Source organism: Nipponia nippon, unplaced genomic scaffold, assembly GCF_047370975.1.
Source record: "Nipponia nippon isolate SJK-2023a ecotype South Korea unplaced genomic scaffold, ASM4737097v1 scaffold_23, whole genome shotgun sequence".
Taxonomy (NCBI): Eukaryota; Metazoa; Chordata; class Aves; order Pelecaniformes; family Threskiornithidae; genus Nipponia; species Nipponia nippon.
The window spans coordinates 7567495-7593869 of NW_028262340.1; the positions used below are offsets into that span (position 1 = coordinate 7567495).

Here is a 26375-nt window from a genome sequence, read left to right on the forward strand (position 1 = left end):
AGGAATTGTAAGTCCCAGTAGCTCCCATGTTACAGCCTGGGCGGCACCGCAGAAGCGCTGCCGGACCGAGGAGCGGCGGCGCGCTCCTGTAGCATGGCGCGTAGTGTGTGCGGAGAGGAGCGTCATCAACTTTGTTGATGCTTTTATTTACTGAGTCTGGAGCGGTGATTTTTATTGTGTTATTTGGCATATTTGCTCTCAGAAAATGTAAGCGTTCTTGCTGAGTTAAGACGTGTCAAGAGCAAGCAGAAATGAGAGAATGGGCAGAGCTGCGGTAGCAGTGTAGGTGCTGTTGTGGTGCGCTTGCTAGGCTTAGCAGATGGAGAAGGCTGGGGTATCAGTGAAAACATTAAATACTTGTATCGTTCCCTGCTGTAGGATTTAAAGGGACACAAGCACTTAGTGTTTGGCCCAGTATTTTAAAGGAGGGTATTTATAAAGCTGACTTCTAAATAAAAATATTTCTATACATTAAATAAAGTACTGAAAGCAATTTTAGCCCAGCCTTGTTCCGCAGTGGTTTTGTGTTCTCTAAATACTGCAGTGCTGTGAACCTGCAAAGTTGTAGACAGAAACCCTGAACCAGCAAACCCTGGCTCTGCGTGGCTGCAGGCTGCTGCCCCGTAGGAAATACACGGGGGCTTGAGAGCAAGATCTTTTTCGGGTTTGGATGGAGCAAAGCACAAGAAAAGGTAATGGCTTAAATGATGAAAGGGATAGTGCGGGTCTTCAGAATTCAGTTTAGTTACTTGTAGTTGATTTGAATATATAATCACATAGCTGGGTAGCTGAAACTCTCGAAAGTAAAAAAGTGACTTCCAGATTATAGAAAAGAAAGAGCAATCTGACAGACTTGATTATAAATTTGGAAGTCTCTGCTATAACTCAGCTGAAAGCCAGAATTAGAATTTCATGGCCAAATAGATAATTGTCTATTAGATGGCAGACGGCGCACTGGTAAGAGCAAAATCTAAAATTATGGATCTATTTCCATAATTTTTGTGGTTCTGGTGCCATTTTTCAAATCTACAATGGCATAATGTTAATGCTGACATACTGTGATCTGTCATGACTAGAATGGCATAAAATACTCACTTCTAACCTTGGTGTCTCATCAGACAGTGGACTTAACCACCTCACTATGCGATTTCCATTTTGCACCTCTTGGCTCCATCCCCTTCTGTTTGAACCCAGCGTTTGGCACCTCTGTCAAAGAAAGCTCCTGACAGCTCCATCGCAGTCCTCCGTACGGTATATAAACGTGGAGTCCCCACTTTTAGAAACCTGATGAATCTCTTCAGTGGTTTGGACGTTGCACTGCTAAATTTGGATCGGAAAAACAGCTGCAGAGAGCCAGAATGGGCAGAATGGTGCAGATGCTTTTGGCTTTTAAACTTTTCCAGTTGCTGCTTTTGGACCCATCGTTAGAGAGAGGAAGGCTTGATCTTGGGAAATGAAAGGCTACCACATTATGCATCTTGCCTCCCAAATCTAGAGGGTTTAAAAGCAGTGAGCAGAATTTTGTTCACGTAAAGGAAAACTGACAACCCTTTAGTATGACGAGGGAGCATATCCAATCCGTCCATCCTCTGTCTGCCTGATTATCAGCTCAGGACAGAACAGAAACGGAGAGTTTAAGACACTGCAGCCAGCACAGCCCAAAAAATCATTTGGCAGTGGAACTTTTCGCAACACCGTGACAAATGCAGCTTAAATGGTTGAACAGGCAAATTAAGAATAAACGTATTTATTCAAGTAGCACTTGGGAGTCCTGTGTGAAGTGGGTCTCTTTGGGGTGTCTGTCAGCAGGCCTCGTGCCGTCCCTCCTCGCCTGAGAAGACAGAAGGAGAGGAGGAGGTTTCCCGTGTAGGATGCAAGCGGTGCTGAAGGGAAGCCTGGGGTGGTTTTCTTGCCTGCGACGGAGGCGCCAGCGAACTCCGCATCCCAGGGAGCCACCTGCGCCAGCGTGGCAGAGATGCCTAGGTTTCTCGCGTGCTTTGAAGAAGAGACTTCAGACCTTCTGGAACAGAGGGGTTAAAAAAGTTGAGGGAAGGCAATAACTTTAAATTTCATACTCAGCTTAAAATGAGGCTGATTCAGAACTACAACGTTAGGAGTTTTCTGCAACAAAACAGAGTCATTTCCACATCCTCTCCACGTCCAGGCTCCGTATGTGCCAGAAGGGCGGGTCCTCCTTCCTCAGCTCTGATTTAGAAGAGAAATGAAGCGAACAGATTGCCTAGCTGTTTCCTTTCTGGTGCGGGAGCCCTGTCACTCACTGTGGGAAAGCTGTCTTTATGGAAACACCATCCTTCCTGCAGTAAACTTCAGGACCAAGCTCTGAGACATAAAAGCAGTCGCTTGGTACTGTCAGAGTCCGGAGTTCCTCAAAGATTTGCCCTGTTACGTTAATGAAGAATGAGAACTTCCCATTTAGAATAATGCTGCCACTGAAGAAAACCCAGAGATCTAGCGAAAATAAAATGAACACCCTGAGTCATATGGTTGAGGCATGTTTGAGTGAGTTTTGTGGAGGGTTTCTTCCCCCCCACCCCTGGTCATTCTTTAGTTTCCTCGGAGCAGAGCACTCCAGTGACTAATTCATCCCATACTGAGTTTTTAAAACCCAAGTTGACTTTATTTGTTTGTCCAACATTCCTTTGCCTGGTGGTGTTGGAGTCCGAATGTTATCAATCTGTTCAGCAAATGTTTATCCTCATCCATATGACCAACTCTGTGAAACTTTACTTTGGAAGCTTGATGTTTAAAAAGTAGAGGGGGTGGAAATCTGGTGATGTGGCTTTTTGTGCATGCGTGCTAATTAAGGAGGATACTGCCCGAGGCTCGCAATGTTGGGTTTGTGAAACGCAGAGCTGGAGGGAAGGACAAAAATAAGAACTGAAATGACAGTGGGAATTTCATACCAAAGTAACCTGCATATTCTGATCCTGAAATAGAGCAGTAAATGCTGTTGCAGACACTAGACGGGGCACTCTGCGGAGGAATGATTTGTTTTAAACTGTCATTTTCTCTCACATGTCTTGTTTGAGTGAAGCATTTTAGAGGACTCTTATCTTTGTTGAGCAGCAGTGGAGAATATTGTCGATTTTCTGAAGCCGCCTTCTTTTCCTTTGTTACCCGAGTTTTTTTCCAAGGATTGAATCAAAGAATGTACAGGTCACTGCGATGCTGGGGCTGAAACTGCTCAGAGCCAGGCTGTGTGGATTATAAAAGGGAGCTTTATTTAAGGCACTCCTTAGAAGCTGACAAGTCCTAGTCTCTCCTAGCTGCAGAGGGGATACTGGTAGGTTTAATTTTTCCTGCCAGCTGGAGCCAAAGGGGCAGGAGGACAGAAGAAGCTGTGCTGGGGTGTGTGGGTTGGAACTTGCACAAACCCGCTGCCTTGCAGTCCTCAGGGAAAGGTTAATGTGCTGAGCCCGGGCAGGACAGTTCAAATGTCCCAAAAGGAATTGTTTGAGTTGGAAGGGGTTTCTCAGAAATCGCCCAGCCCATCTGCAGGACTCTCTTAAGAAAGCACTTTGAGTTTTGATAGGAAGATATCAAAATGTCATGGATCTCCCCTTTCTCCTTTATGAAGGTATTCTGTTAATAAATAGAAAGAAAACTTCTGTGCAGTCCTTAAACAAAGACCAATTTCTTCCTTTGCTCACCACCGTATTAAGTGCGTTGTGTACTTCGGTGGTGCCGCTTTGCCAAAGTTGCGTGTGTAACCGCTGCAAGGTGGGCAGATGGTGGGCGGTTTAGCAGTTTAATCAAGTTTCATTGTTGCTATCATAAAGAAATGCAAAAACTCAGAAGGTAACATCCCTATACTTAGGGATATACCAGCTTTGGCCTTACATTTTTAGCCCATTTTAATTACCATTCTGAAATACCGATACTCCTTGAAAAAGATGAGGAATTCAGAGATGGAGGCATCTTTCTAAAATTCCCACTTGGTTTGCACAGCATGGGAAAAGTGGACTCTCAGTGTTCTGGATACTGTGGTACTTCTGAAATGTGCCGGTCCTGAGCTCTGCACCGGGAGTGACGAGTTTGAGACTTCAGCAGGCTGCTGAATGCAGCCCCATTCATACGTGTTCAGTGCGAATTAAGATTTTATCATTAATGGACCATTGGTTGCCGGGTTTAGCAGTGAATGGGAAACTCCCATTCGTTCCCAGAGCTGAAGTTCAGAAAACTGGCAGTTCTGTTAATCGCTTTCATTCAATTTTTCTTTTTACAGATGATGAAATTCGCTTGGGATAACTACAAACAATATGCACTTGGAAAAAATGAACTGCGACCGCTGACTAAGAACGGCCACATCGGTAACATGTTTGGTGAGTTCTGAATCAATTTTAGTGCAATTTCGTTGCGTTTTTTTTAAAGGTCACGTGTCCACGTCAGTTCCTTTCTCTGCAATGCAGTGAGGTATCTGTAACAGCTTTGGGCTCTTTCCATTTTTATGAAGTGAGACTTTCAACGCAGCTCCTAGGGGTTACCTACTCATTTTCCATTGCTGGGAATCTCATTCCTGCAGGCATCTCTCAATGCCCAGCCTGTATCACCTCTGTGTACAGATCTAGCACCAAACCTGCCTGAGAACAGTGCTAAAACCAACCAGTGTCTTTATTAAAACATGAAATCAGTCCAAACCTGACAATGCTGCTATTTGTCTAAGCTTGTAGACATCAGGACCTGACCAAACTGAGCATTTTCTCTCTCGTTTCTCCACTGTTGAGCAAGATGTGAATTCCATGAAATATTGAGTGAGTGAATCAATATTAAAGGCTCTTTATACTATGTGCTTACTGGCTTGTATAATTTTACTCTTTAGAAGATTACTTTTTTTTATGTGAGCCACTTACTTACATAATTTCAGTGCTATTCCCCTGCTTGTTCCGGTGGGATACTTGTTGACTTTCTGGGATATAAAACGTCTTTTTTTCCTCATTGGCACTGAAAGCATTTCCCTGCTCTGCTGACTCTGGCCTAGCTTGGCCTTGCCTGCACAGGTTGTGCCATGGTGAGAAGGTGCAGAAGCTGGAGGAAGGCCAGCAGAATCTGCTTTAGCTGCCCTTTCCCACCCCTCCTTGGGGAAGACTTGCTGTACAGAGGTGTCTCAGCTTCTTTCCACAGGACTCTGTTTTGCAGAGATTATTTCTCAGAGTCCCGTGTCCAGATTAGGGTAGAATAGAGCTCCTTAGTGGGCAAATTAGCTGTGAGCTTTATTTCCTCAGGGCAAAGGGATTGGACTAATACAGTATGAAGAAACGCTCCCATTCCTGGTTTTGCACTCTCTAGGTGTCCCAGCCCTTCTCCACATCAGGTACATGATGTGGGTATGATCTTTCAGACAGTAGATGGGGAGATCTACTGCTTTGTGTGGACAGGCCTCATTAGCTTTGGGGAGCTGCGAGATGTGTGTGCAAGTGAAGGTTTGAAGGTGGAAATGGCATCACGTGTCTTCTAGGATGGCCAAAACCTTGAGCAGCAGCCCTGTTTGGCCGCTGTACTGCAAGGGCAGGTGGCCCTGATGGAGGGGGCAGAGGAGGGGCTGGCTTTTAGTTTGTGTTCCCCTTGTGGTGCCACCATCAAGTCCTTTTATTGCCCCAGATGAGGCACGAGTCTCTTTAGCTCCTGCAGAAGTACCAGGAGAGTTACCTCCGGTCTGGTTGTGCTATACTATAAGTTGCATGGAAGCCGCGTTGGCGATTGCTGGGGTATCCGGAGGAAGCAGTTGTGGGAGCGTGCCTTGCAGTAGCACAGGCTGTGTGTGACCAGCCACTGCTTTGCCCAGTCTCACTTTGTCAGGAGCAGTGATTTGGGTTGGTTTGTCCTCTGCCGTCCTCTTTCACTGCCCCAGGAATACCCAGGTGTCTTACTTCAGAGTTTGCATTAACTTCAGCACTAAGTTAAGCATTTTGCAACTTTTGCATTCTGGGAAGCTTGTCAAAGTTCCTCAAGGAACGTGCCTGTAAACAGACAAAAATATTGGAAGCTTTTAAATGCATTTATCATGCTAAAACCATTGGCAGTGCTTATGCTTGTTTGTAGCGTGTCTGTGAGCACTCTCAAGGAAAATGCTTTGGAGCACAAGGATTTGCAGACTATTGCAGAAAAGAAGCTACACGGTACATTTCAGCCTCTTAATAGGCTTTTCCTCCTTTTAACTGTGGCTGGTAAAGAACGGCGGCATTAGGCAATCTGTTGCTGCGGCCCTCTATCCCTCTTGTCGGCAGAGACTTTTAGAAATTAGGACAGGGCACTGTTTGCCTTCTTCATTGTTGCCCGTTCCCGCTCCTGTCACATCATGCATCTTTCTATTCCAAACTACAGATGTAATGGAGGCAAATCGGGTACTCTTCAGGCTGGAGGTGTCAATATTAAGCTGAGATTTCTCTGCAGCTGCTTCCATGTGGGAGGGAAGGAACCTCTTTCGGGCTATTTTCAAGTATGTTTGTGTGCGTGAGAAGCAATCAAGTTCTTGAAGGGTGATACATTTTGCTGTTGTGGATGTGATGCTCACTTGTAGCCTAGCCTTCAGTTTAGCAGCCTCACCCTGGGGGAAGCGGGGGAGCTGCTCTTTATCAAATATTCTCTCTAATCAAAGTAGAAATACAAAATAAACATTCACCTTCTGCTCCTACATAGCATTCTGCTTCTCTTAACAGCCATGAGCATCCCTCCCCAGCGTCTGCCCCAACGGCAGGGAAATCGCAGGCAGAAAAAACTCTTGTATCTCCACCTGAGTTAATCTCCTTTCTCCTCTGCCTTGGAAAGCGGCAGCTCACATCTGGGAGCGTATCTGTCCCGTTCCCATGCTTCTTCATACCCAGAGAGCAGACTTGCCCCCTACCCAAGTGCTAGGCTGGAAGGCAGCGCTCCCACTCACTTGGACTTTGATCTGGTGACTTGGTCTTGCATTCCTGCTTGTCACTGATGCTCTCCAGATCCTATTCCTAGGGCATCAATTTTCATCAAGATTCTCCCGTGTTCTAGACATGATTTATTTGTACAGAAGTCTTCTGATTGCTGTAATTTATAATCATTGCAACTTGAAAGCCCTTTCCTTGAACCCACTAGCTGTGGTTCTTTCATAAGCATTATTTATTCATCTGTGACGCTTGTGATAAGATGTACCATGCCAAACATCCCATCCCACGCCCTCCAGTGGGGTAAACATGTTTTAGACTTGCAGCCATTTCAGATGCGTGATGATTTCCCTGGAAATTATGCCATGGAAATGGGCAAAGCACTCTACTAGGGTGGAAGGATGATCTCTGTTAGAATTAAACCTGCACCACAAGGTTCCAGTGTGGATGACTGCACAGCTGCGGGGCTTTCAGAACTATCTGCAAAATTTCTCTTTGCACTTAAGCTAGCTCTCAAGAAGACCTGCAGAGTATCTGGCCGATGTTAGAATCAGGCCCAAAACATGCTTGTTTAGGAGAACTATTTAAGAAAAATGGCACAGCTGGGCTTGTGGCTAAGGGTGAAGGCTAGAGATCCGCAGGTATGTATTCTGTTCCCAGTGCTGATCTAGTTATTTTAACCCTTCTTACCCCAGCATCTCAGCATTCCTGTCTTCGGTGGTGTGAGCATGAAATTAATCGATGTTTGCAAAGCATGTTGAATTCCTTGGAGTGAGGCTGCTGGAGAGGGCAAGCGTATTATGTAGCGCAGCACTTGAAATGCACCTGTCACTGTGATATCCAGCATTAGATAGCTGAATTATTATTCTGCCCGCTCCCTGGGTCTGTCATAGCCACTTATTTTTCTGACAAAATGTTTTTAAAATCCTGTTAGCTTTACAGAGTTTCTCTAGCTATGGGAGAGTGAGCTGGCATCTATTTCTGCTCATGCATCAGCTGAATTGTCAGTTACATTTTGATTGCACAGTCTTTTAACAATGATAAGGTAAGAAGCCTGATTTTCAGATATCTCTTGAAGTGTGCAGTGTTGGCAGCAGAAAAATCCTTCTTTGACTTATAACCTGAGCCAATTTGCTCTGAAATCAGTGACAGCAAGTAAATATGGGACCTTGCTGTGCTGTTAGACAGTCATTTTTCACCACCTAACTGCACATTAGTGTATTAATTTTAGGATAAAAATAGCAATCCTTAACTAGGCTTCCCCCCTTTTTTCCTCTCTCCCCACTTGAAATCACACCTAAAATTATGAGTTGCCTTCTCACAGCCATTGCTTCTCTCAGCATATGCTGAATTTGTGCCTCATTGTGAGGCTCTGTAGCTTTATCTGATGTGAATCCATGTGACAACTGTCACATCTAGGACACAGCCGGGTCACCAGAACTGGATGGCAGAGATCTGACAGCAGCTGGATCTGAAAGATATGAGGCGTTTAGAGTTCGTCCTCATGTAGGGCCCTCGATGTTGTTCTGCGATTGCTTGGTGACAGAGTACACAGGGCTATCTGCGCAGGCTGGATAACTGTTCTTGGAAAATCAGCGGCTGCTCAGGCCCTGTTTGTGTACTCGGCTCAGACTTTGGCCTGAACTGTCCTGACTGTTTTGAAGACAGGAGGTCATTGGTCTCAGTTGCCTGGAAATGGTGCTATTTTGGCTCTCCAGGATAAAAAAAGGGTTTGAAGTGGCTGGGGAAGAAAAGTGGTGGCCACATGAATATATACAGAGAGGCCTCTAGAAAGTACCAAGTTGATTATCGTGAGATTCAGAAACCAGAATTCAGAATCGGAACCAGATCAGAATCAGAAAACCAGAATCAGAATTCAGTTTGTTTCTCCCTGGCAAATGCAGTGCAATCCTGCTGGACTTCCTCACGGCACTGTGACGCTGTGGCCTGCCCAGTCTCTGATCTGGATGGAGACTCAAGTAACATCTCTCCACTGGACTTAACACCACCAAGCTCTTTTCACAGCAACTTTTGACAGCGGCTGGAGTGCTCCTTGACCGCCACCTCAGCTGCTGGGCCCAACAAAAGGCTCCCCGTCCCAGAGCCCGTCCCTTCAACCATCCAGTCTTGCCTGTTCAGCCAGACATTTTCCAAATCGCTGCTTCCTTCGTCAGTGATTTAGCTAGGAAACCACGAAGCAGGCAGGAAATGTGCCCACCTCAATTAGAAGCAACAGGAGTTGATGTATGAATATTTAACATGGGAAAGGTAGTTGGATGAAAATATTAATTTAGCAACATTCTACCTACCAGAAGAGAAATGGTAACCTCCAATTGTGCAGTCACTCGGTGCAGCTTTTCTGTTCTGCCTATGAGTCTCTTTCCCTGTGATCACAAAATTACAAAACCCTGGAGTGTCCTTTTATGTGATTAAAATAATAATAATAACAATAATAATTGCTCTCTGAATTTGTATGCTGGATTATTCCTGCTGCCTATTGCACATGACATTACACGGCTGGCTCCATGGGCTCTTTAAAGAGAAAGATATATCGTAATGAAGATGTTGCTGGAACACTGTTGCACCCTGGCATCATCATCTTTTTTTTATGCATATCGTTACCCAGTTGAGTGTTATTTTCAGGAAGGGCATTCTGAGTTGTCGTTGGCTTTTGCTGTCACTGAAATCTGTAACAACAAACTTATTTCCTGTCAGCAGGAAGCAGTGAATCAGGATATCCTCCAAATATCAAACTCGTTGGAGATGGATTGCATGATTCATGTTAGAGCTGACATTTATCCCTGTTACATGTTTTTCCCCTGCTTTCCACCTGCCAAAGATCACTCCTTCCAGGCACCAAGGTTGTCATTAGTACTGCAAGAGATCCGTTCCCGCTCTGCTCTCCCCTTGGGTCATGCTGAGAATGGTGGCTTCCCTCAAATGTGCTGTTTCAAGCATTAGCTCAAACATCAGGGCTCCACTGAACCCTAAACCTCACACAGAGAGATTTAAGCTTATTATAGTGGCTCAACTGACAGTTAGTAACTTGTCAGCTTGAAATACTAATTTAAAAAGTTTAAACAGAAAAAACCTGTTAATGTCACATACAGTGGCCTAGGGCCTTCTTCAAACACCTTTGCTATCAAAGCCCTTATTCTGGGGCTGACCCAGACCCGGTCAGCTCTGTCGTGGCAGCAATTCGTGAAAAAAAGTGGATTTGAACCAAATAGATTCATCTCCCCTCAGCTGAGATTTACATCTTAGAAAACAAAAACCAAACTCGGAAAATTCAGTGGAGAGCAGCCTTGGCCTAAGGTGCAAAGCACAGATGCGTGTTCCAGTGTCTCTCCGTTTGTGTTCAGCCCTGTAGATAGGAGGACAGCTGCCAAGACTGGACAGCGAGGGTTTGGACTGGGCCTGTCTTTAGCAGGAAACCGGGCAAACTTCACATTATCTCAGTGTAAAACCATTAATCATCCCAGGCTTCCTCATGAGTTCCATGAACTTTCCATTGACCCTGAACAGAGTTTTGAGTTTAATGAGGCCTAGAAGTAGAAGAGTGTCTTGGGATTTGTCAGAACTGCTTTGCACAGCAAAATGGAGGAGAAGGAAACAAAAAAAATAGAAAAACAGCCATTAAAATAGCAAATTAAAGCAGAGAAAGAAAGAAAATCGTGTTGAGATGTTGTGACTAGAGAGCGTTCTTTGGGACCTCTTTTCAAGATGCTGAGGAGTAGAACATAGAGCGGGTGTGGAGGAAGCAAGCCACGCATGAGCAGCCCCGTTACCATGTAGACAGGGGAACAATCCAGGCTGCAACTATATTTTTTTCCTTTTTTCAGACTCTGGGGACTGTATTTCAAAATACGGCGAGCTTGTCTTGAAGCTTTTTTTCTTCTTTTTTTTTATTTTGTTTTAATCACCCCGTTACGGATGTTGTTTGTGCCTCATTCCGGACACTAATTATGCGGAAATAATTGTCTAATCTTCAGAGATATTGAGCGTGTGATTAAAAGGCAGCCAACTGAGAGTAGGTGTAGTTGGACTGCTCACCGATTCTTCTCTGGATTATGGAGGCGTTGGTGGCAACTCCACAGCAAAAGCTGAGTTGGAGGTTTGGCACTTCCAGCTGGCTTGAACATCCAGCATCCACTCCAAGAATCTTAATGGCACCTCTCTGTGTCGACTTGATAATAACACAGAGTGTACAGAGGTGAATTCCAGACTTGAGGCTCCTGACTACGCAGGTAGCTCGGCTTTGGTCAGAACATACCCTCCAGAAATGCCGAGGGCCCTTTGTCTTCTAGCCGCCATTTGCAGTCAGATGCTTTACGTAATTGCTGCTGCAGACGCAATCCCACCTGCTGACAGGCGCTACCAGAAACTGCGGAAAAAAGCAGAGCAAGTGAAGAATATTTAAAAGATGTACTTTTAGCCATGCCTTTTTGTGTTGGAAATGCCTTGAGAACTTCTGGTTTTCTTATCTTTATCCCTCTGTATTTAGCGTTTCCTCATTTCTTCAGAGGAGATGGGTAGCTATAAACTGTATAGCAAACCCCCCACTTATCTTCTTTGTTTTTAATTCACTCCTTTTCCACTCTTGAAACTTCTGAAGAGATTAGGCAGGTTCAGAACTGGCTTTGCTGTGTTAGATTTCACATTTAGAACTTAACTGCTTTATCATATCTTTTTTTGTGCTACTGCTGAAGTTTCTTGCCGCCTTCATTATGTATCTCATTGGATATTCATCTGGATTAGTGTTAGATTTTGACATTTTCCTATTCGCCTTCAGGAGATCGCATTTCAAATGGCTCCTGCAACAGAATTTCCTTTTCTACAATTTCTCAAGGTACTTGTTTCCAATATATTTTTTTTTCATCTCTGCTGCCCTGTGGGACGAGAGAAGTCTCTTATCTCACTTAATCAGTAGGTTTAACGTCATCCCATAGGACGTCAACTTTCAGATTTGTCACTGGTTTCAAGGTTGGATCTATGTGTTCAGAATATCGTGGAAGGCGTTTGTCATTTGAAGACCTTTATACTTTTAAAAAATACTCTCTTTTAGCCTCTCAGGATTGTTCCTGTCCCTAGAGAAAATTTTTCGAAAGTTCAAGAAAATCCCTTAGCCTTTGCTTGAGGCATCAGTGTGAAAAACGGGGAGGATTTTTTTGGACTTACTAAAATTGTTCATCCTTCTTCTGATGTTTTATTCTCAGAATCTACTGCACCCTAACACACTTCATATGCAGCTCCCAAAAGAAAAAAGGAGAAAAAACTCAGGGCAGGAAAATGAAGGTGTTTCAAGAGAAAGTTCTAAAGGCAGAGGTTATTTTCATACCAGTTTCAATATACCCATAATATCCTTGCTCTGATAAAAACATGCAGTTAAGAACACCTAAGTTACGCCTATTTCTCGCCACAGTGCCTTTATCCGAGTACATGATTACATAGGGATATCATTTCTTCACAGAGCTGGAGGATGGGGAAGCACAAATTACGTGGATACTAAAGTGCAGCATGGTCCAAGATCACAGCATTCCTGGTGATGGTCTTCACAGCAGCCTTGATTTGTCTTTCTTGCATCTTAATTTCCAATCTCAAATCTGTGCTGTGCTCTGCAGGCAAGAGCAGATAGTTCAGGAGCGGAGAAACTGAGGATCAAGTTTTTCCTGTGCATGAGAGCAGAGAGCTTTCTTCGACTTCACCGAGGCCTTCTTCAGGCATCTGGAAGTGGAAGTCACCTTCAGGCATTAAAATTAACACCTTTTGACTAGGCTAGAACATTCCTTCTCTCTTGGCAGGCTGCATCCTGGTTGCTGTGGGAACCAGCATTTTTAATTTCCTGACTTCTGTGTACATCCAAAATTGTAGCTGTGATGTACTCTGTCACTAAGGTAGCTTTGGGGGTTTGCAGGGAATCGAGCCATCAGAAAGCATTTTATGTAGCGCTTCCTTCCCTCAGAATCACTTTGGTGCATCTGCAAGGGGCATCTTCATGAGGCTTTTTGGAGACCTGCAATTCTCGTTCATCTTGGTGAGTAATCACAGAATAAAAAAGGAACAGTGAGAGGTCATTTAGTCCTTCCCTTCTTAAGCCATCCCTAAGCTACCCCATGTTGGAAAGTCACCACAGGCATTCTGCTTCAGTGCTTTACAGTTCTAAAGCTTGTACTGGTGCCTGACCTTGCTCTCCCGCGGCAAGTTAAGCTGTGACTTCTTGGCCTCTCCCGTGGATGTGCAGAATGGCTTCCCGTCTGATTCTTTATAGCATCTCTCTGTGTCTTTGCAAAATGTTGCCAAGTTCCCTTCGATCTTTTCCCCTCAAGGCTTAGCAACCCCAGACCTTTCCAGCTTTAATTGTAGGTCACATTCTGTGGCCTTCTCTGTGCTGTTGCTCCCCTCTGAAGTCTCCAGGCTCTGGATGGACTCTGCGTCCTGGCTGAGGCTTTGCCAGTGCGGAGTGGAGTGCAAGAGCCCTTTCATGTCTTGCCCATGGCCCGCGCCGTTTACCCGTCCTGGGGTGGGGTTTGCTCCTTCTTGCAACGTTACAACATTGTCGATTCCAGCTGGATTTGTGATCTGCTGTAGCCTTGGTATCATTTTATGCAGAGTGCTGTCGAGCCGTTTATTTCTTACGCTTTGTGGTTCGTTGTTCTTCCCTCAGGGTGAAATACGTTGTGTGTCCTTATTGAATTGCATCCTGGTTATTTCAGACTATTTTCCCAATTTGCTAAGATTATTTTGATATCTAATCCTGTCAAGCAACATACTGGAGAGCATTTGGAGTCTTTCAGACGGGGTCTTGTTGGTGTGACTTTAACAATATAGGAGAGAAAAGGAAGAATATGGACAGATGGTTCCAAGTGGTGGAGTTACCATGGCTTAATGTGTTCCTGCTCATCAGCTGAGACATGGTAATGGACCATTTGCATTCTCCTGACCCATTGCATTCACAAATAAAATGTATTGAAATTCTTTCATCGTTGATTATTAAGGACCTTAGCTCAGCTCGTGATCAGTAACTTGAGTGCTTAGCAGTATCCGGATTGATAGCAGGTGTCCAGGCCCAGCGCCTCCCATTCTGTTGCATGCTGAACAGCATAATGAATCCTATTAGCTTTATTTTGAGGCAAAAGGCAGTTTTGTTCCTGTATCTCTGAATTCTGCTCTCACACCCGGGCTTGTGCTCAGGACCAGATCATTTCTGTGAACACGCTATGGGAGGCGATGTTTGCTTGTCTGGGCTATAGATAAAACCATGTCAGGGATGAGCAGTTTTATAACCCAAACTAGAATGTACTCTGTTCTGCAAAGCCCTTCCAGAGTGAATCTTATCTGTTAAGGGAAAAACGCCGTCCAGAGTTACAAGCTGCATCTCTCTCCTGTGCTGTCATAACACATCTGCCACAGCCACTTTTTGGGAAGCGTGTTTGGAAGACAGAAGGGCACCTTCTTCCTGATTATTATAACGAAGTGTCTCTCCTTTGAATTCTAAGATGAATTAGCAGTCTCTGCTCATTAACGGCTACCTGTATCTCTCGGAGTCCATGGATAAGACTTGCAGGTAGGACGAGTGTGTGTGTTTTAATAGGCCTGTTGGGACCCCTCACATTAAATGATGCAAGTCCTCGAGGAGGTATGTGAAGAAGCAATAAATAGTATATAATCAGATTACCTTTAACTAGTCTAAAATTAATTTCAAACATCCAGCAGAGGCGAGACCAGCAGTATTTTGCCCCACCAGTATTGCTGCTGTTGTCTTCTGCTTCACCTTCTTGAACTGTTCCTCCCAGAACTGCTCCTTGCTTGTCAAATTACCCATCTTTGCCAGAAGTAATCACCTCTGCTTCGCTGACATCTGAGCCTTGTTGCCCAAACAAAGGAGAAAACCTCTTTCCCAAAGGAGCATTTGAACGATTATTGCTTTCAATTTTCCTCTGAGCTCTCCGTAGCCAACATAGTCTGCCTGCAATAGAATCTGCGTGTCACGGGAAACGGATTGGATGCATGTGGAGAGTGGATTTGCCGTATCTCTCCTGTATCAAGGACTGTGTTCCTGAGGCTCCCTCAAACCGCGTCCTCCCCTGCGACACTTGCAAATAGGAAGAGTTTGATTTGAGCTCCAGGAGGTTTGGAGTCATGCAGCGACGGGACAGTGGCTGTTGTTGGAGGATCGCTAAATGATGAAAGATGGTTGGAGAAACTGGGGAAAAGAGGATTAAACTGGGGAGCTGCTGCCAAGTATTAAATACTTAAGAGTCAGTTGGCAATAGGTGCTTATCATATATCTTCTCTTCCCTTCCACTGAAGGAAGTAACTATCCGAAGGGCTGTTACTGTGACAAGCAATTCATTTTTAATGCTGAACACCTTTCTTTTCTTTTTTTTTTTTTTTTCCCGGTGCATAACAAGGATATTGCTAACCTGTTCCCACCAGCCTGATCTCCTCCAGACACAGTCTACTTTGCCACATTCCTAAATGAGCGTGAGCTCTCTTTTTCTCTCTCTCACCCATCACTTGTTCAGGGGAGAGCTGCCACTGCTAGTTCAGTTTGAATGATAGACTTAATTCTTCAGGGGAAATTGATATTTGAAAAACATGAGTGGTTTGTAATCCAAAAAAGCTATTTCTTCCCCAGCTGGAACACATTCTGTATTAAATTTGATCATAGCAACCTAAAAGCCAACGTTTCAAGATGCTTCTCTCTGATGCCAGATTTACCTAGAAACTGTGCAGCACGTACGCTAGCACCCATTGTGTAGTGCAGGTGGAACTGTGATTCATTGTCACTCCCCGTGAACGCGGAAGATCGCTCCTGCTGACAACGAAAAACAGACTGAGCTATCTTGTGGGCCAGATGTCTGGGTGATCTCCGTAATGCCAGTCTTCAAAATCCCTTGCCTTCAGGTGGGAGGTGGGTCATCCTTGTTTGGCAGATGGCTCTCTCAAGGTGGGGTTACCTTTTAGTCTCTTTGCACGGTCTGATGTGCCATGGGCTCTGCTTCTTCCAAGCCATGCGCTCCAGGATTGGTTGCTCTCCTGTTTCTAAGCATGTTTTCAGGGAATGATCAGCACTTTGACCTTTCCTTAATCGGGGCAAGTGTGACCTTATCCACCCTACGGTGTATGGGACTAGGTTTTGAGTTGATGTAGGTATGAAGCTTATAGAGCGGCAGTAGCCTTGGCATTGTCTTGAGTGATGGCCTGCGTCTGGTAAAATGCATGGGTTTCTGATGGATCTGCTAAGTATTTCTTGCAGAACTGCAAGAAAATTAGCATCTCCGGGATCAGATAATTGATAGCTGACAAGGTTAGTAGCCAGTTGGTAGCCTACGAAGCAGGGTCATCACTGTCAGCTACCAGAGCTACATCTGTCAGGAATCATGAAGTAGAAGAGATCAGGTGTGGCACGTCAACATAAACCAAAATCAAGGGTGGGTTGTGTCTTGGGGTGATGGAGGCTGGTTTGTGGGGATCTGTGGGGACTTGGCACAGTCCCCCTCCATGTCTGTTGCCCCTGCTGAAGGGCTGACCTGCTGCAGGGCAGGGCAAGTGCCAGGGAGAGGCAGAATCTGAAGCCAACCAGGACTAGTGTGGGTAGCGAGCTGGGAGCCACGGCAGCACCCAGTGTGCTGGCCCAGGACTCTCCATCGATGGCTGCTCACAGCTGGGGCTGGCAGGGGAGCGGAGGACAGAGCTGCCCTTGGCACGTTGCTGGAGGCCGAGGGCTCGGTAAGGTGGGTGCTGCTCCTCTGTGTAGTCCCCCTCTGCTCCGTACCTCAGGGGAGCACGCGTGGGGTGGAAGGTGTTTGGGGTGCAACCTTTTGACCGGTACCTGGAGAGCGAGGAAGATTAATAAGAAGAAGATGGGAAAATAACCTTGGTTATGAAGTGTTTTCTGATGAAGTCCCTGAAGTGTAGGTGCAGTGGTTTATTTGGAGAGCAAAGAAAAATGAGGTTGCTCAAAAGCTAATGGATTTTTTTTTTTTTTTTAGTCTGCGGGAGAATGTGCTGATAAGAAAAGAAATAGATCTTTTCTAATTCTTGGGCTACTTTTTTGTCCTCTTTATCTCTCTCTACTGCTACCTTGTTGCTCAGATGTAATTTGTTTAGTTTACCTTAAATAAAGGGAATAAAGTTACTCTGTGTTACAGCTATCAGGTTCACAGACAAAAACCTCAATAAATAAGACACAGTGGCAAGGCTGTAACTCAGGTCTGGTGGTGGTGGCTTCGCAGGCTTCCTCTGCAGTGTGTGGGTAGGGTTCACAGGCAGCTGAAGGGCCGGGTTGTAATGAGACAATGGTGAAGACCTAACTGAGACGTTTTCTTTCTTCCTGAAAAGGCCTGTAACCTGTTTGCTCGTTTCGTTTGGCTTTTCTGTTTAATTTATGTCAGCTGAACAAATAGTACCAGCCCTCTCCAAGAGATCACTGACAACTGGCGTGAGCCTACTTGTGACGTGAGCAGATTGTCTTTCTACTTGAGAATATCTTCTGGAACTGGATTGTATCTTCTAGTACTGATACCTAGTGCAAGGTTCTGTGCTGGAGGACAATTATGAAAGGAAAAGTTGAAAAATAAACTAGCGGGAGTGTTTCTGCATGGCCAGCAATGCCATTCCGGAGGGAAGATGAATGGCTAGTGCAAGGTGCGTAGGGTGAACAGAGACAGAAACGCCAGGTCAGATGGCAGCGGTGAACTAATGTGATCAACAGCGATGGCGAGACCGCGGCCGACTGGGGACAGGCCAGTACACAAGGGACTGTGTGCTTGCTGTCAGGGAGAGCCTGTGCCCTGCTCTCTATTGACTCTTGTTTCTTGTCCCGCCGTAACTGGCACTGAGTAGAACAGGCTAAAACTTTGGTCAGCACACTGCATCACTGGCCCTGAATGTGGATTTTAAAATCTTTTTATTTCTCTAACCCACACGTTATCTTTATTTAAACTCTTTTTCTGTTTAAACTTGGGGGAAAATGCCTCTTGGTTTTTTGCTGGCAGAAGAAACTAAGGCCCAGAGCGGGCAGGGAGCTCTGGCCTAAACCCAGGTCCTATCTCTGGAGTGCCAGGATCCCAACCACTTGTTCCGCCTGACCCAGAGCACTCCGTATGGAGGACTGGCAAATCTTCTCTGCAAAGCAGATTTTTCAAGAAACTGTGCATTGAGTTTCACGGCTCACTTTGTTGCCAAGATAATCCTGAGCTGTGTAAAAGTGTCTGTGTGGATTTCCCCCAGAATTCAACAGTGTGCCGCCACCCAGGAGCCGTGGTGACGTGGGCTCAGCCAGCTCCCAGGCTTCTCGCACAAATCTCTGGATAAATGTCAAGAGTTCAGCCTGGTCTCCAAGCTCTATCAACGAGAAAAAGAACCCAAAAGAACAAGAAAAGCAGCACTCGGAGATGGTCGCTTTTCAAACTCCTGTTTTAACAAGGCACTGATTTTAATCAAAGCCAGTTCAATCCTTTGAAGCCTTCAGCCCCAGCATAACCAGAAGGAGGGATCTCAGTGTTTTCAGTTCTTGTTTTGCCCTGTGTCACCTGCACCCCAAGAGGTGAAGACAAATAACCGGTAACAACTGGAGTCTTTTGTGCCTCAACAGTTAACAAGTTCATCATGTTTCATAGAAACGGCATCCTAATTTTTATTCCAAACAAGATTTCAGCACTAATTTTTGTTTTGACAAATATGATTTGACATAAGAACAGTGGGAGTCAAGACCTTTCATTTTTTATCGAGGTTTACATTGCGCTGATCTAAATTCCTCCCCCTTTCGCTCTTGCCTTTCAATTGTAAACTTGGTTATTAAAGTTAGCAAAAAGCTATTTGAAACTCTCTGTTCTGTAGCATTTAAACGGTCCTGCTATATGCAAGATTAAGTATGATAGCTTCCTAATGACTTGTGCTGTTCATTTTAATCATTGGCACAATGCATTACTGTACAGATTTTTTAAATGGCTTTGTTGAAAATGAAGGATTCTGTTTCTGTTCACTGAGAAACTTCATAAAGGATTGTTTGCCAAATGGCAGGGCCAGGCCCCCTGGGTCTTAGTCTCCGTGACATTAGAGGCAATATTTCTCAACCTCTTTGCTTGCTCTAGTGCTTTGGCACTGCCTGCTGAATAGGTGTGGTGGTGAGGTTAGGCTGGGCTTCCATCCATCTCCCTGACAGGCAATTCATAACAGCAGCGTAATAGCAACAGCAGGGGCACGTGGCTGTCTAAATGCAGGTGACATGGCACAAAGAAGAATTTTATTTGAGCTAAAGCCTGACATTGGGGAGATAGTGCTGAAAAGCTGGTGAAGACCCTTCCGTCTCCTGCTGCTCAGGAATCCTTGCCCCATTCCCTCGTTGCCTGTGATGTTTGTGCCGTTTTGGCTTTGCAGTGGGGCAGCCGCCCTTTAGATCAGACACCTGCAAGCCATCGTGCTCAGCGGCTCCCCAGACACAGAGTGGCTGTGAGAGTAAGGCAAAGCCGTCGGTAAAAGGCATTTCTCCTTCCTGAGGAAGAGGGCTATTAAAGACCCCACTCTTAGCTACTCATTTGCAGAAGCATCACTTTCACAGCTTTTTCTAAAGACTCTCCAGGGACAGACTTGCAGCTGGGAGCCCTTCAAGTCTCATATCTGGCCTGTGATGCTGCAAGTTGGCTATTTTGGGAAGAGGGGAGTGAGGGAAGGCGACTCTGTCCCTCCCATCACAGCTGCTCCACTTTGTCTAGAAAATCAAACGTTTGCTGAGCTACGGAGGCTGAGTATGTCCTGGGGTTAGGCCACTTGTGTAGCCATTGGGAGGAGCAGGCGCGGGTCTGTGTGCTAAGTCTGGTAGCAAAAGGACTTGAGTAGGTAGCTCCCCAGCCTGTAAATACCTTGCCCCAAGGAGGTATTTCATTTTAGCCAAAATTGCTTCCTAGAGCCTGAGTAACTTCCCACAAAAAAAACCCAAAACAACAAAACAAAGAAAAAAACAAAAACAAAACCAACACAAAACTGATTTTGACAAAGGGGTGCTCTTTGATCCCCAAAAGTGATACCCATCAGGTAGGAGAGCTGGTTGGACGTTGCAGGAATGGGGCTGGAAGAGCCAGAAGGAAGAGCGAGGCCTTGGTTCCCCTGCGTGAGCTGGTGCAGAGAGCACGCAAGGCTGAGGTTCTGGAGAGGGGTCCTGAAGGGCGAGCTGCTGCACGGCTGCCCCTTCTCTTGGGCCTGCGGTGCTGCATCCTGCTGAGCATAAACCCTCTGAGGGAGGACCAAGGTAAATGAATCGTGCTGTGTTACCAGTGAGTCACTCTGTTGCCTAACTATTGTCTGTTCTCTTGTCAGTGAGTCACTGACACCTTATTAGAGCAGCTGACAGACCCCAGGCCCTGTTCCCGCTGGAAGGAGCGCGATGGGGCTTTGTTTCAACGGCAGCTGGATAGGCTGAAAAGATGGCATGAGGCTCAGGCTCCACGGCCCAGAAGGCTGATAGATCTCCTCGGTTGTGGGAAACACTTTAGCAGTTTGAACTGATAGAGCGGGAGCAGAGCAGGGGAAGACAAACCATTTTCTGAGCACGGCAAAAACCACAATCTATTTTCTGGTGCCAAGGGAACGCATTGAAAATATCCTGGATGCTCTTGCAAGTGCTCTGCAGTCTCTTTGTTTCTCATTTTTCTTTCTTCATAGTCTGGTTCTGTCCCTCTTCCCTTTCCTTTCCTAATTTTTGTCCTTTCCTTCAGTCCCTGCTCACTCAGTTATGTAGTTGCTGTTAAGAGAAATCTACCCGGTACTGTGTATCTCGGCTTGCTGTTGTCTGCCCGCAGGGTGCAGAGGGTGGAGGCAGAGGTTCTTTCAAGCTGAAGGTTTTGACCTTGGCTGCAAGAAGCTGTATGAAAAGCTGTGGCTTTCTCTGATGTGACTGTCTTCTGTTCTGTGTAGCTCCCACAGAGACCGAAGGATATCTAAACCCAGGATAATGTCACGGTCTCCTGATAAAAGACAGTTCTTTGGTGTGAAGACTATGTCTTTTGCTCAGTAGGCCATCTTACTTCCTAAAAAACGTAATCCTGTCCTCTGGGCCCTTTCTGATGGGGGAGCTCCGCTGTGCTGCGTGAGCAATGCTGGGATCAGCGTTGTAGCCCGATACAACCTGCGGCCGTCCCTCGTCATTCCCAGGCAAGCCTGGGCTGTGAATGTGAGCAAGTGCAAAGTGTTGGCATCAGCTGAATTTCACATGTGGAACTGGTGGCATATGAAAGCTTCAGCAAGTCAGATGTAAACTCTTATTGCTCTACTAATGATCAACCGTGCGGTTTCTGTTGTGTACCTGACGCTGGGATGTTTGATTGGCCTGTTTCTGCCTAAATTGGTGGGTTTGATTTGCAGATAATGGGTAGCTAGAAGGAAGTTCACAGATGCAGCAGCAGTTGTGATGGTTACCACAGTTACACTTAGTCCCTGCTTGGTGCTTTGCAGTGCTTTTCAAGCCTTAATGAGCCCTTAGATGTTTGGCAGGTGGTAGGGTAGATACACTCTCCACCTTTGATCAGCCCTCGTGGCCTCCCTTTAAACTATAGGTTGAGAAGAAAGCTGTTCCCTTTTCTCCTCCACGCGCTGGCTTGCTGGGACGCTGAAGGAGAGCGGGGCCGTGGGACACGTGCAAACGGGTGAATCTTGTGCGTGTGCCGGGGGGCCCCGCCGGTTGCTCGCAGGTTCCCCACTCGCCTGACTTGGAGCTTTTCACTCTTTACAATCCTCGTTCAGTTTGTGATCGGGACCACGCATCTGTCACTTGGTCGTAGTCCGTGGGCTCATAGTCGATACAGATCTCTGTGTTGGGGTGAGAGAAGCCCAGGCTGCGGCGGCAGCTCTTTTCTTCTGCCCTGCGCTCTGCAGCGGGCTCAGAGCCGCCCCGCACCTGGCTGGCAGCTCCCCGCCTTGGGCCGGTGCTGCGGGAGCCTGGCAGGGTCTGGACCTGTTAGCTCCTTCGGTTGTTGAGGTTGGCATATGTCTTCCAAAGTGTTCCCCCTCTGGTCCAGTGAACACACGTTAAACCTCCTAATGAGCCTTTGGAATCGTGTTTTGTCTTATAAACTCTTGCTGCAAGTGGCTTTAACAACCCCCTAAGCTAGCAGGCAGCAGGGACGGGTCAGGGATAGGAGAAGAGGATGAGCCCTTTTGTTCAGATTATCTGCCCCAGACCAGAACAAGCTGCTACAGGCTTTATCTGTGGTTTTTAGAGATAGCACTACTATTAATGCCCATGAAGGCCCTTCTGAGACAGCATCACTTGAACGGTCTTGTTCCTCCAGACTGGCATTAAAGCACATTCCCACCGAGGCCGTGGGGGTGCAGCACGCGTACAGTGCCATCCCCTCTCCCTGGAGCGCTCCATTCAGCACCTTTCACAAGCGTTATGTTAATTAATGTAACGTTTGTTAGTGATTTCTGTGGCAGTGTTCACGGGCGAGCCGGGTGGACGCGCGTTCCTCTGGGTGGGTGGAAGTAGGAACAGAGCAGCCTTGTTGCCTACATGGATGTCTCCATTCTTCTCATGCACAAAAGAGCAAATACACTTGTGGCATGGGACAGGGCGGTACGGGCCCTCCTTCAGCTCAAGAAGAGATGAACCTTTGTGTTGCTACCATGAGCTGCTCCTTTTGGTGTGCTGCTCTTCTCTCGCAGATGGAACTCCAGGCAGAGACCCTGCCGCTTGCTGTCACAAGAGCTGCCATGAAGTCCTTCAGTTAGAAATGCCCCTAGGCAAGCACCCCTGCGTTCTGCCTGAGGTCCCACTTCTTCCTACTGGTCCCGGTGGAGGGTTCCTCTTTCCCATTCAGCGCGGCCACGGGCTCCCTCTGGGCAGTGTAGGAGCTGGTGTGGATCCCAGAGCTGTGTCCAGTAGACACACCTTCCCTTTCGGCCACCAGCGAGGCGACCTTGCCTCTCCCGAGCGAGGTGTATCTCCACTCCCAGCCAGTTTTGCAGCGGGATCGGAGGGGGCTTTTCCTAGCACGCAGGGCCTTAGATTTGTGGAGGCGGGTAGAATCTCAGACATGGAGTCCTGCTTAGACGTCATTGCTACCATTTCTGGGTACTTTGGGAAGGGTTTATTTTGAGGGTTTCTTGGTTTCTACTTCGAAACTCCCTCAGAGGGAGTACAATGAGGCCGACACCGGTAATTTAGAGAAGGGAGTGGCAGCAGGAGTGCAAAGTGACAGAGTGGGTTTGCTTCCTTTTCCTGTTGAAGCTGCTTCCCCTTTGATTATAACCCTCATGTTGTGATGTGTAGATCTGGAAAGGGGATGATGTTTTAACATCTCTCAAAATAAGCAGCGTGTCAAGCAATAAGCAGCATGTCACCACCTTTATAAATGGGTGCATATATATTGCAATAAAGATGGTAGGATACGTGTAGCACCATCTTTTGACAGCTGAGTATAATCAGAGCCATTGGACGGTGTATCACGAGCTCTGTCGTGGTCCGATGAAGCAAAGTCTGAGCAGGAAGGAATGAAGATGCTCCTGTAGCGAAGAAGTAACATGCCAGTGTGCACAGAGGTGTCAGGGTCCTTCTCAGATGTCCTCTCTGTCCTGGCCCGTGACAGGGATGCAGCGGTGAAGTCCTGATGCCTGGTTTGCTCTCTGCATGGCTGTGGAGGGGAAGGAGGTTCTTTTTTATCGTTCTCACGAGACGGCTGGAGCTGACACGGTAGCTCCTGGTATTGCGATAGACTTTGCTAGCTGCAGGAAAAAAAGTCAGCCCTGCATTTTGCAATTGCTTCAAAGCTGGTGCAGAAGAAAGGAAACCTCAACAAGACCCTTGTACAAAACACACAGCCTGCGGTTCTTCAGATACAGAGTGTTTAGGGGAATATTTAAAACAAATGTTTAAAATGACACAAAGGGAAACCAGCAGGGAAGCAAGGTTTGCCCTCCACTTTGTCAAATACAGAGGAGGAAAGCTAAGCAACTCCGAGCTGTGCTTTAGCGAAGATCCGAGCGTGTTCCTAATCCCCGATGCATTTCATGTATTTAAAGGCCTTACTTGCTAAAAACATAAAAGGCTCTGTAAATTCAAGCAATATTTTTCACTTCAATTAATCATCCCAGAAAATTGTAACTTTATTGTCTCTTTGTCTCTGTTTAGTTTGAGCAAATCCAACTTTTCTCATTGTCTCTCTGCAGATTATGAAAGGCTTTGTGGATTATATCATCAAATTAAATTGAGCCTGTTAGTGTTGCTCTCAGAATCTCACAGTAATGGGCTGTGCCTCAGGCAGCATTGCCCTTCCTTCTCTTTTTAAAATGTTTTCCCTGCGTCCGTGTTGCTCTGAGCTGGTGTGTCTCTCCTTGCTAATAGGAAAGTGTATAAAAATCACATGATCATTAATATTGAAGAATCATTAAGGCTGATAAAAGCAGCTCTGACTGCGACGATGATGTTTTTCATGGTCACTGCTTTTGGAAAACATGCCGTACAAACATCAGCTCAGTTGTTTTTTAGAACCCACCAGTTGATCTAGTGGCTGTTTGACTCCATCTATTGCACTCTCGGAGATAGCTCCAGTTAGATGATCATTTCACAAGCCTGCAGGAATAAATGGATTTCTAGAGGCTATCTCTACTGCCTTCATCCCTTTTCCACAGCCCCTGTTTTTGATGCAGACAGCATCCGAAAGCCAGCAATCTGTAGTTGAGCAGTAAAGTCTTGGTTGGGTTTTTATTAAAGCAATGATGTGCTGACTGGCTGAAAAGTGTCAAAACTGCAATCTTGTAACATCAACAAAATAAGGCGGGATGCCTTTCTTATGGGAGAGGAATGCTGAAAGCATAAATGAGCCCTGCATGAAACTGGTGGATCTTAGCACTTCTCGTCTGGGGAAAGGTATGAGGTACATCAGGCACAGGCGCTTTTTCTCCTTAATAAGAAAAGGCCAAAGTCTTAGGGTTCGTGACACATGACTCACCTTGGCCTTCCTCTCCCCTCCGCAGTAGTTCGTCGACAGTGCATCCAGCTGGGTTTTCCTCTCTTGAGCAGAACTAGAATTGAAGTAATACTGGAGGTATTACAAAAGTGCCAAGCCAATCTGAGCATGCAATAAAAGGCTGGGAAAGCTGGGGGAATTTGGGGTAGTGTTTTGAAGTCTGTTAGTGAGAAGAACGAACTGACCTGAGCCAGACAGAAACATGACTCTGGAAAACCCCTGGGTATAAGTGAGTCTTTGTGGTTACACTGGAAAGGGAGACGGTAGGGACAGAGCCGGTACAAGCAGTCTCTCCTGCAGAAGTGAAACCTGAACCTCATCCAAGCGTCTTTGCTGCCAGAGGCTCCAGGAGGTCGGGCTGTCAGGGGGTGGGCAGGAGCGTGGCTGCAGCGGAGCAGCTTGCTGACGGCAGTACGGAGGCAGCTTCACGCCTGTGTCCCTGGCGTGGTACGTCTGCAGAGGGATGACTGATGATGATTCCAAACAGGAATCCTCCACGTGAGGATTTGCGTTTGCTGAGTTACCCGGGAAAGTGATGGCCTTTGTAATGTAAGCACAAAGGGGTTTGAGTCACGATGTGTTTCATACCCTTTGCTTTCCATGCTAGGAATAATTTTAGGGAACCTAACAGAAATAAAACTCCAGCGCTGAGATGTTCCAAACCCAGGGTTGTTAACATCTCTAGTTTCACTTGATCTCAACTGCTACAAGACTGTTTGTTTGCACACCCTGTGTGGTTTCCCTGGCATGCCATGCCATGCCGTTCTCTCTCACTGGAAGTTCTCCTGTAGTCCATTGGCATAAGACAACGCTTGGCATGCAATTTTTTTTACATATGGATGGCATGGTTGGTCCAAGTACTTGGTTGGCATTTGCTTCATCTGCATGTGTCCCATTGCCATCTGCTGGAGAATGGTGAGCGTGCTCAGAGGGACTGTGCTGTTAGCCAAAGGAAGGGAGCTGCCCCCAGAGTCGCCCATCCTCTGTTCAGGAGTCATCGCGATTAGTTTCTGGTCTCTCTGCCGCCAGCTGAGGCTGTGCTTTGTTTGTATGCTGGTAGTGGGAAACACTGGGTTATGGCACGGTGCAGAAGTACTTTGTGCCCCAGATAACAAACACTGCATCTGGACAGAATGATCAAAGTCCTGTCTTGGATGCTCTTGCACAATAAAAATAAAATTCTCTTCCCTCACTGAGAAGAGGGTTATGCTTGTAACTAAGTTAGGAAGAGGCTGAATTTAGGTTTACAGCTGAACAAAGATTACGGGTGGAATTGCCTAACCACTTTGGCCAAGACAAGCACTGGAAAACACGGCCAAGGTTTGCAGTCATGACTGGTGGCTTGAAGTGTGGACCTTGAGCTGTTCCTTGCAGGTATTTTTTTCAGAATTGTCAGGCCTCTGAAAATTGGGCCTCTCCAAAGCAGAGCTCGCTAGTCCTGTTAGAAGACCTCAGCCTTGACCATGGCCAGTCTGGGTCCCATCCAGACATCCCCAGTGTTGGGACTGGAAGCTGCTGCCTGTCCCAGCTC

General features: G+C 46.3%; 1 protein-coding gene across 1 annotated transcript in view; it reads left to right on the plus strand.

Moving 5' to 3' along the window:
* MAN1C1 (mannosidase alpha class 1C member 1) overlaps positions 1-26375 on the plus strand; it is a 65133-nt gene that overhangs the window by 18409 nt on the left and 20349 nt on the right. The window contains exon 3 of the mRNA XM_087760580.1: positions 4247-4343. Coding sequence (XP_087616706.1) covers positions 4247-4343 — 97 coding nt within the window. The remainder of the gene's footprint in view (positions 1-4246; positions 4344-26375) is intronic.